This window comes from Citrus sinensis, chromosome 9 (genome assembly GCF_022201045.2).
Source record: "Citrus sinensis cultivar Valencia sweet orange chromosome 9, DVS_A1.0, whole genome shotgun sequence".
Taxonomy (NCBI): domain Eukaryota; kingdom Viridiplantae; phylum Streptophyta; class Magnoliopsida; order Sapindales; family Rutaceae; genus Citrus; species Citrus sinensis.
The window spans coordinates 26,732,826-26,742,497 of NC_068564.1; the positions used below are offsets into that span (position 1 = coordinate 26,732,826).

Here is a 9,672-nt window from a genome sequence, read left to right on the forward strand (position 1 = left end):
TATATGTGATTTTGGAAATACATCATCACCCATGAAGGAGTTTTAGTCTCTATTTAAAAAAAAAAAAATCTATGGGGAAATTCCAAATTTATTAAAAGAGTTTTGGACTTTTGGGAATAAAATAAAGAACAAAACATTAAGATCCATATACTAGTAGGTATTTTAGGCCATAATGTACGTGAGAACATGATTATGGAAAAATACATTTGTGCAGTGACAACATTTGAGTCCATTTATTTCTCTAGAGATCAATTTTCTAGTCGAATCTCACAAAGCATTTTATGGTGGGCTTTTGGTGTGTAAAACTGGCCCCTTATTTATCGGCAGAGGATGGAGGTACAAATGCTGCTGGACTGGCCTTTTTGCCAGCTAACATATTTGGAGCTGTGTAGTTTATGCATCTGGTTCATCAAATGGAAATTAATGTTCGATAATACTTAAAAACTCATTAATTGAGTGGCTTGATAAAGCTTAACAATGCTTTCGACATACAAAAGCGGAAGGGTCTTCTAATAATTTTCCAGCTTCACTGACAAGATAAATACATGGATAGCCGAGAATTTTGTTTTTCTTTTTTTTTTTGGGCGAGTATGAACATGTACACATTACATTACATTACATTACAACCATTAAAAAATAGAACACGATCTTCTCCTGATTTGAGCACTACTGAACTTTTAAGAATATTTGGTCATGTGTCTTTTATTAGTAATATATGGGTAAGATTTAACTTTTTCTACTTATTTATTCATTAACAACCAATCTGTAATTGAGTTATTTGCTCAGGACATGCTTAGATCAGGAAAATTACTTATTTGTTCAGGACATGCTTAGATCAGGAAAAAAATCCTAACTCTTCAAAAATAGCTCAGCCCATAAATGCATAGGTGAAGCAGATGCCCAATTTAAAAATTGAGTTGTGATGTTTGACCTCCCATTATATCTCACTAGCCCCCACTAATCACTTATAAACTAATAAACTAACTATTTTATCTTTGTATGAAAACACTTAAAATGGAAAATAGTTTTTTAGTGTTCCCGCATGATTATTTCTATTAATTTCTAATTTGGCTAATCTAATTTCATAAACCTTAATTCCTTTTAACTTTTTAAATTATATCTCTTCTCAAATATTGTATACGGGTAAAAACTCATTTAGTCCTTATATTTTGAAGTTAGTGTCTGTTTAATCCCTATATTTTTAAAAATACATCAAGCCATCCCTACCATTAAATTATTGACACTCTTGTCATTATATTTTGTTCCTTTTAACTTATTTTCACAATACTACCCTATTATAATAATTTTTTTAGACATTATTAAAAAGAAAAAAATAAATTACTAGTTTAACACAAAAAAATAAAATAAAATATATATTAATTTTTGTGAAACACTCTCCTGAGTTAAAATATTAATTTTTCTAAAAAAATTGATAATGAAATTTTTTACAATATTAATTTTTTAGACATACGTGTTACGTGAGCTTCCACACAAATTAATACATTCATTTTTTATTTTATTTTTTAGTTTAATTTGATAATCTAATTTTTTTATTAATATCCAAAAAAGAAACATTATTGTAAGAGTGTAATATTGTAAAAGTAATTTAAAAAGAATATAGCAGAGTGTCAATATTTAGCAGCAGAGACGTTTTGAAATGTTTTTAAAAATATAGGGACTAAATGGGCACTAACTTCATAATATAGGGACTAAACAAGATTTTACCCTATTGTATACTCTACTTTTGTAATTATGGAAGAAATTAATTTACAGTACTCAATAGAAGATAATGAAGAAGTATCAAATCTTCTTTTATAATTATAGCAAACATGGATAAAATATTTGAAAAGAAAGATAGAGATTATAGTGATTTTGAGATTTTTTTATTTTAAAATAGATTTTATAAGTTTTATATAGTGGATCCTTGGAAAAAAAATAAAAATTATAATAAAGGTAAATTTAGGATTAGATAAGGCATGTTGAGAAATGAAGATTAATTTAAAATTTTTAATAGGATTAACTAAAGAGTGAAGGTTGGTGAGATATAATCAATAGGTCAAAAATCATCATTCTTAAAAATTTTGAAAAAGATACTCTCACAATAAATGGGAAGGCCCCCCAACTCACGAACTTGAGAATAAGGCAACAGCGTGCTCACCGCTTTTATCATTGTCATTAATGTTCCCATCTAAATCGCTTCCCTGCATCCTCACCATATCACAAGTTGAATTTTCTACTTACCTATCAGTTGAAACTTCCATTGTTGTCTCCAATCCAATCTTAAACTGGTTGATTCTGCATAACCTTTTTCACCAATTCTGTCTGAGGTTCAATAGCTTGAACACTCTCACACTCTTTGAGATTAACTTAGGGATAACAAAAGGTTAGATATGGGTTAGATCTACTTTGTTCCAAATGTAGATTCGTAATAAAAATCTAAATTTCTATCTGCCTAAAACCATTATGGATCCATGTTTTTTGCTTCATATCCGAATTCAAAAAAGGAATAAGTATCTATGTCTGCTCCAAATCTCAAAATAAAAATTCAAATCTACTCTAAATCCGTTATGAATTCTAAAATTCAACAATAAAAGAGCAATAAATTTTTAGAATGAAAATAAAAGATTAAATTGTATTGATACCAAATAAATTATATAATTTGTCTAAAAAATCTAGTAAATATTGTACTTTATACTTTTATTCTAAAACAAGTAATTAAAAAAAGATAATAAATTATCCTTCAAAAATTAATTTTGTGACAATTTTGTACTATCAAAATTTTATATTTGTGCTAATTATAAGAGAAATAACTATATTATTTAAAAATTATTTCGCCAGTTTTATGAACTAAATTGTCAGATGTTATTACTTAGCTTACAATTTAAATATTGCACGTGCGCGCTGTGTAGCTTTAGAGCTGGCTAAAGCTAAAAAGAATGGCTAAATTGACTACACAACTTTTTCAGCGTAAAAACCTGTTCATCCCTAAAACGATCATTTTTCTGCAACGGTCAGATTATCTTGATCACCAAAATCACTTGCAACCTCCAAATTGGATTTGGGAGGAAAACCTGGAGGAGCAGGGGAATCATTAGCTTCATCCTTCATGCTTCAATTCTAAGCTTGGTGACGACGGTGAGGCGATATTAGTGTTTAATTCACGATCTTCACTCTTTACAACCATTAAATCCGTCAGAGACACGAGATTTTTCTATAAACGCAGTCAAATATTCATAAAGAAAGGCCGGTGCAAGTGCAATTTGAATGCCTCTAGCTAAACGCGCAGCTAAAGCAATAACAGATTTTCACAATTGTACGATCAGGGCTACACAGACCTTGACAATCATAATACAACAAAGGCTGCGAGTTCGACTTGACTTTTTGCTATTCCAGAATTTCTTCAACCACTTAACATGCCTGCTCCTTAGCCCCTCCGGTAGGTTCTGTTTTTGCTTGATTCGCTTTCGTTTCTACTTGCTTCAACTCATCAGTTCAAGAGGGCCCAAAACAGAGTATACCCTGCAAATCATCAAATCTTCTACTAGTTTTATGGTTGCTTCACCCCATGGGAAAATGAAACTTCTCGTTTTGAAATTGTATTGTGAAGCTTACCGTTGCCTGTTCATTTACGAAATTTTATAACTTCATTTACAGTATTCTTTATGAAAGAGCTATTATTGTAGTCTTATACGGTTATGCTGTCTTCTTCTTATTGGGCGGGCCGACTAGGTATCGCTGAGGCCCACTCTCATCAGATTAAAAAGTAGCGGGAAAAGAAAATCATTCATTTCCCAGCCGTACAAATTTCTCGGTCGGAGCTCAAATCTCTTTTACTTGAGGGGATAAGTCTTCAATTCAACCCCTAAATAATCATCCGCGACATAGAAACCTGACCAGAACACCTCCCAAATTTTAATTCAAATCAATGGAAAATGCTCTTCAAAGAAGCCCTATAATTTCAAAATTGACATGCGGCGTATGTTATAATGTTGGCGGCGAAGATGGTGACAGACTCAGCAATCTTCCAGAGCCCATTATCCATCATATCTTCTCATTCCTGGAGACAATTGATGTTGTTAGAGCGAGTGCTGTTTCGCGAAAATGGAGGTACTTGTGGCTTTCAATTCCTTACTTGAACTTCAATGTTCACAATATTTGTTCAAATCCGCTAGAAAGATGGTCACTTCAAACAACCAATGAAAAGTTCAAAGATTTTGTCAACTGGGTATTGTTGTTTCAAAATGGTTCCGTTAGTATTCATAGATTTCGTCTTTCTTGCTTGAATCGCGTCGATGATTATACATTTTACAGATGGATTGCTGTTGTGGCACGATGAAACGTGCAAGTTCTTGATCTTGATATAATTTCAGACGAGCCCATTAAGTTGCCCCGTTCCCTTGTAACTTGTGAGTCATTGGTGTCATTGAAGTTAGATTTTGGCAACCGAGAGCACCAGGGTGTCTTAAATCTGCCTACCTGTGTTGGCTTTAGCCGGCTAAAGTCTCTTGATTTACAACATGTTGAGGTATTGGATTATAACTTGTTCCGTGAGTTTCTTTCAAGTTGTCCCCTCCTTGAGAACTTGTATACGAAAGAGTGTTTTTTCCACAATTTCGAGAGTCTTGATATTTCAACAACCAGTTTAAAGTATCTGACCGTAGATGAGTTTTTATTAAGTGAACCAAAAGGTTTGCGCAGCTGTAAGGTAATTTGTGAGTCATTGGAGGCACTGAAGTTACATTTTGGTCGCGAGATTGACAGGTGTGTTTTAAAGTTACCACCTACTTGTGTTGGTTTTAGTCGGCTCAAGTCGTTTGATTTAAAGAATGTCAAGTTATTGGACCATAGTTTTTTCTTAAACTTATTTCAAGTTCTCCCCTTCTTGAGAATTTGAAAATGGATTCATGTTGTTTTCCTGATTTGAAGATTCTTGACATTTCTTCCAATAGTTTGAAGTCTTTGACACTTGAGCGCATTGAGTTTGGTGGTGATGAATTGGACAACTACAAGCTTAAGATTGCTTGCTCAAATCTTGAGTCTTTCAATATTTTTGCTCCACTCTTACCTGACTTCACCTTGGAGAGCTTAAACTCTTTACAAAATGCTTTCATTTTCTTGGAAACTATCGGGGAGTACATGGAGGCTAAAGAAATTTGTCATCGCATGTCTAAAATCCTCAATGGACTTCGTGATGTTAAAGTTCTGAAATTGTCGTGTACTCTTTACCAGGTATATTTTTATATTTTCATTGTGCTAAAGAATGACTTTATTAGAACTTGTTTACAGCTTTCTTTTTTCTTTTTTCATGAAATGGCTCATTCCCTGCTGTGGTGAACTTCAATTGATCTGAATATACTTTTCTAAGCCATGATGACATTGAATGATGCCACATTAGTCTAAATAATCAATTTGTTCTTGACGTCTAGAAAGGGACCAACTGATTGACTTGAGTTTATAGATATCATCAATAGTTAGATTTTGTGTTTAGTTAATTACACTTCCATTGACTTCTGATTACTCTTTTCATTTCTTTTGTGGTTCCTCCAGTTTCTGAATGCTATACTTGAACAGCGATCCTATTTTTCTGCTTCATTCAATAATTTGAAGTCTTTAATACTTTGCGTGACAACAGCCGAATGGACTGTGCCATTAATAATTAGACTGCTCAACCACTCTCCAAATCTTGAAGTTCTTACAATATATTTTGATTCGGTAATCTCAACGCCTAAATTTATTTGATTTGTTAGCACACATTCTTCTACCCATTTATTTTATCATATCTCTCACCTATGTACTAAAAGTTCAATCTTGTTAAAGTGTCACTAGGCTTGCAGCTTGCTTTAATTTAAGACAATACTTTCAGAGTAGGTATGATATGTTATCTTAATTTATTGCTTAGAGCTTAATAGTAGAAGTTAATCTTGATGGTCGCTTTTGTTGTTACCAAAGCAAGAAATAGCAGATGTGAGTTTTTCGTTTTGCAAGTTAAAAATATTTACCCTTTTCTCTAAGTCTTATATTCTTACCCTATTATTTGCTATTATTCTTCTTAATATTTATTTCGTTGCATTACTTACGTACAGTCTTGTCTGTTTTCTCTTGACAGGACGAATACTATGATGATTGGGAAATACCTGACAAAGTCATTTTGTGTTTGACATGTCATCTCAAGACAGTTGAGTTAATTGATTTTAGCGGTAATGAGAATGAACTTGAGCTGGTGAGATTTCTTCTAAAGAATGGACATGTATTGCAGAAATTGAGGGTTAGTTGGTTGGAAAGGTGTGGAGAATCGTAGGGAGATCATCTCAGCAATAATGAAGTTTACTATATCATCTTCAAGTGTTGCTCTGAAATTCCTTGAGCCTAAGCCATTTCTTGACTTTTTTAACAGATTTTGATGATTAGGCGCAGGAGGGAAAGTATTAAATATGTGAAAGAAACTTTGTATATTATATATATTTGCTTGAAGCAGACGTCCCTTTGAATTTGTGGTAAGTGGAAACAGTGACAATTACATTGTCAGCCATATGTTTTTTGAAATACCACTAATTATGCAGCTTTTAATTTTTTTCTGAAAGGATTTATAAACTGTAATATTCATATCCAATTCATATTCTCTGATTATGTGATTATAATTATCTAGTATGTATTATACTTTGTTCATGATACATAAACATAAATGACATGTGTAACATATGTCGTCCACGCATTCTAAAATGTGGTTTCAACATTTTGCGAGGCCTGAAAAGGTTTTGCAGTGGTAGAAAATGCAGGATCGACGTAGCCCCAGTCAGTACAAAATCTGAAAGAAAATGACTTTTGGGAAACAAACAGGCCTGACTTAAAGATCCACGAAGGGAGAAGGCCTAGGCAATTGGTCCATTTATGATTATGAATTAGGGGTTCTTTAATTTGGCGTGGAAATTTTCTTTTGACAATTCAACTGGTTTCGACTTTCGAGAAAGTCTTGTTTGTGTTTGTGTTGCATAACTATTGCTTGGAGGCATTTAGGTGTTAAGTAATCCCAGCAAGATCAGCAGAGAGGTAAAGGAGTTTCCTTGATTGTCGCACTGGAATTTATTAAGCCTATGTATCAATTGTTTGATTATTTTGAATTGTGAATTAGAAACACAAAAGAGAATCTATGAAGAAAACGTATTGGAATGAACATTGTTGGATTCGTGTCATGTACATGTGATACACCTCTCAGCAAATATAGAGCCCTATCAATTTCACTACACGACATAATTTTTAAACCACCCAGGGGTCTTCTCACTCGTGTGCTTATGTACCATTCATTACCAGTTGCTTCTTCCTCAACATGTGATGTGGCTTCCTTCATGGGCTGCTCATAATTGGACTCATCGATGGGCTGCCCTTCTTGTAAACATTCAGGTTGATCCAACTGAATGTGGAAGGGTGTATCAACATGTGTATTTTTTAGTACATGAGATTTGATCAGGACATTTTCACAAATATGACCATATAAATTCAAAGAGAAGATATCATTCATCTTCATCTTTGTTTCCGAATGCCTTCAAAAGCTCATTGCTTTTATATGCAGATCAAAACAAGCTAACTTCTTGTGCTATCCGGTTTCGTTGCTGCCTATGGATGTAGAAAACAGAGTAAATATGGTGGATTTAGAAGAAAAGATTACTAGCCCGTCATAGTCTACTACTAATTAAGGTTTTGATTGATATTGAGGCTGGACAGTTGCAGTTTAAATATTATAACTCCAAAGTGTTTAGTATACACTAGTTGTTATAACTTGAAAACTAAGTTTTGTTCTTATACTTGTATTATGAAAAACCTATAATATTTTTACTTTTTTTTTATCAAAATTATTATTTAAAAGTTGTATTTACTATAGATTATCAACTTTTATTTCATAATTACATTTTTTTTTCTACAGAGTTGAAAGTTATAGCATTTCAATAGCAAATAGGACATCCATGCTAGTATAGGATGCATCAAAGTTTTGTAGTTGGCTGCTTGAAAGAATTTTTCTGGACAAATTGTTATCGGCTAAATTCTATACACTCGAAAACGTCAAATGCCTCGATTCATTTCTCCCATGATATAAGACGAATTGATTGTTTAAATCAAATGCTTAAGATGAATCCGAGAGGGATTCATCTTACCAATCAACTTTGACTGGTTAACTTTCTTTCAAAAATTCAGATTCCCGAATTTCATTAGAACTTAACGCTATTATATCTTTGTGGCTGAGTTTGATTATAGTGATGGGATTTTTTAAAATCTTGCAATCACTCCCCATGATCGCTGTTACTGCACAAAATTTAGCTGCTATCTCCATGTGAATAACGAGATTCCGAATCATCAAGCTAATTTTATCCCAACACAACTTACCGAGCTAATTGTATTCGCACGTAAAATGTTGTAGTTGCCATCTTTAATTTTTGCATTCCTCACAATTCTCAAACCTAAATATAATTTGAGAATACTTTTCTATCTTTGCCCTTTGTTGTAATCTCAAGCAACTGTATAATTTGATATGCAATCCAAAGTCCTTAGAAGCGATTTTAATTGGTTTTTTATTACTTGATAATTTGGGTTAGATTGAGGAGAATTTAATTTAATTTTTTTTTGGTGTGGTTCATCACCTACTTTTTTTTTTATTATTCTAATACGAACAAGAAACCATGTAATGATTTCTTTAGGTTTTCATAATATCAAATCAAAAGAAGAAAAAATCATGTAAACGGCAATTGCGTGATAAATTTTGCTTAAAAATAATTAGAGAAATGGTAGGGTTATTTAAACCCACTAAAATACTTTCTGAACCCAATTGTTTATTAAATCCATTACTAAAGTTAAAATTTTTAAAATTTACTCTATAAACTCACCTAAATACCTAATATATCCCTCTTTAAACTAAAACCTCTTTATAACATAGTTTACAGGAAAAACAATGAGAGTTCTTTTCTATTTTCTTTTTTCCTGATCGAGTTAAATAATAAAAATGTATAATCGCAGCCTCTGTTTCTTCCTGCGCAGGTGCACTGCAATTTGGCTATTTTTTTATAACCGAAAAGTGCTTTTTTTTTTTAATTCAAAAATTTAGAGTACACCACGAATTAAATTAATTTGCTATCACTTGGATCTCAAAATTTTAGGATGCTTCAAATTTTTGTTTGAAACAAATTGCATCATTCCAACGAGAGAATTGAAAAATATTTAAATTATAAGGAGATTATTTTTTATTTTATTATTTTATGAATTGAATTCTAAAGAGATTTAATTCAAAAGAGAAGAAGAAATTTAATAAAATCCAGTATCAACCACTGTATACCCAAATTACAATTACTAGAACAACAAACAAAAGTTGGAAAGGCTCAACTTTGGATGAGGGATAATAAGCATACTTCGATTGTGCTTTGCGGTGGGTTCAAAGAGGGAGTAAAAAGTAAAATAATTTTATATAATTATTTTTGTCTATAATAGTAATTTAGATTATGAGTAATTATGTAATAAAATTATTAATAAAAAAGTGAGTTTGAAAAGTAATTTGGTAGGCCCAGAAAAAAGCGTGATAAATTTCGTTTCTTGTCATTACTAGAATGCCCTTGTGCATAAAGAATATTAACTAAAGGTCTTTCTGAAACCATTTGTCATTATAAAATCTTTTGAAGCACCGGACAACTC

The 9,672-nt window shown here is 32.2% G+C and overlaps 1 protein-coding gene across 1 annotated transcript; it reads left to right on the forward strand.

The window, feature by feature from the left end:
* Nucleotides 1-2,936: 2,936 nt before the first annotated feature.
* LOC102618892 (putative FBD-associated F-box protein At5g56440) lies at nucleotides 2,937-6,655 on the forward strand. The gene is given in 5 exon segments (XM_052433274.1): nucleotides 2,937-3,436; nucleotides 3,730-4,761; nucleotides 4,950-5,229; nucleotides 5,548-5,712; nucleotides 6,107-6,655. Coding segments are annotated over 4 exon segments (1,473 nt in total). The 5' UTR covers nucleotides 2,937-3,436; nucleotides 3,730-3,925; the 3' UTR covers nucleotides 6,299-6,655.
* Nucleotides 6,656-9,672: the final 3,017 nt, after the last annotated feature.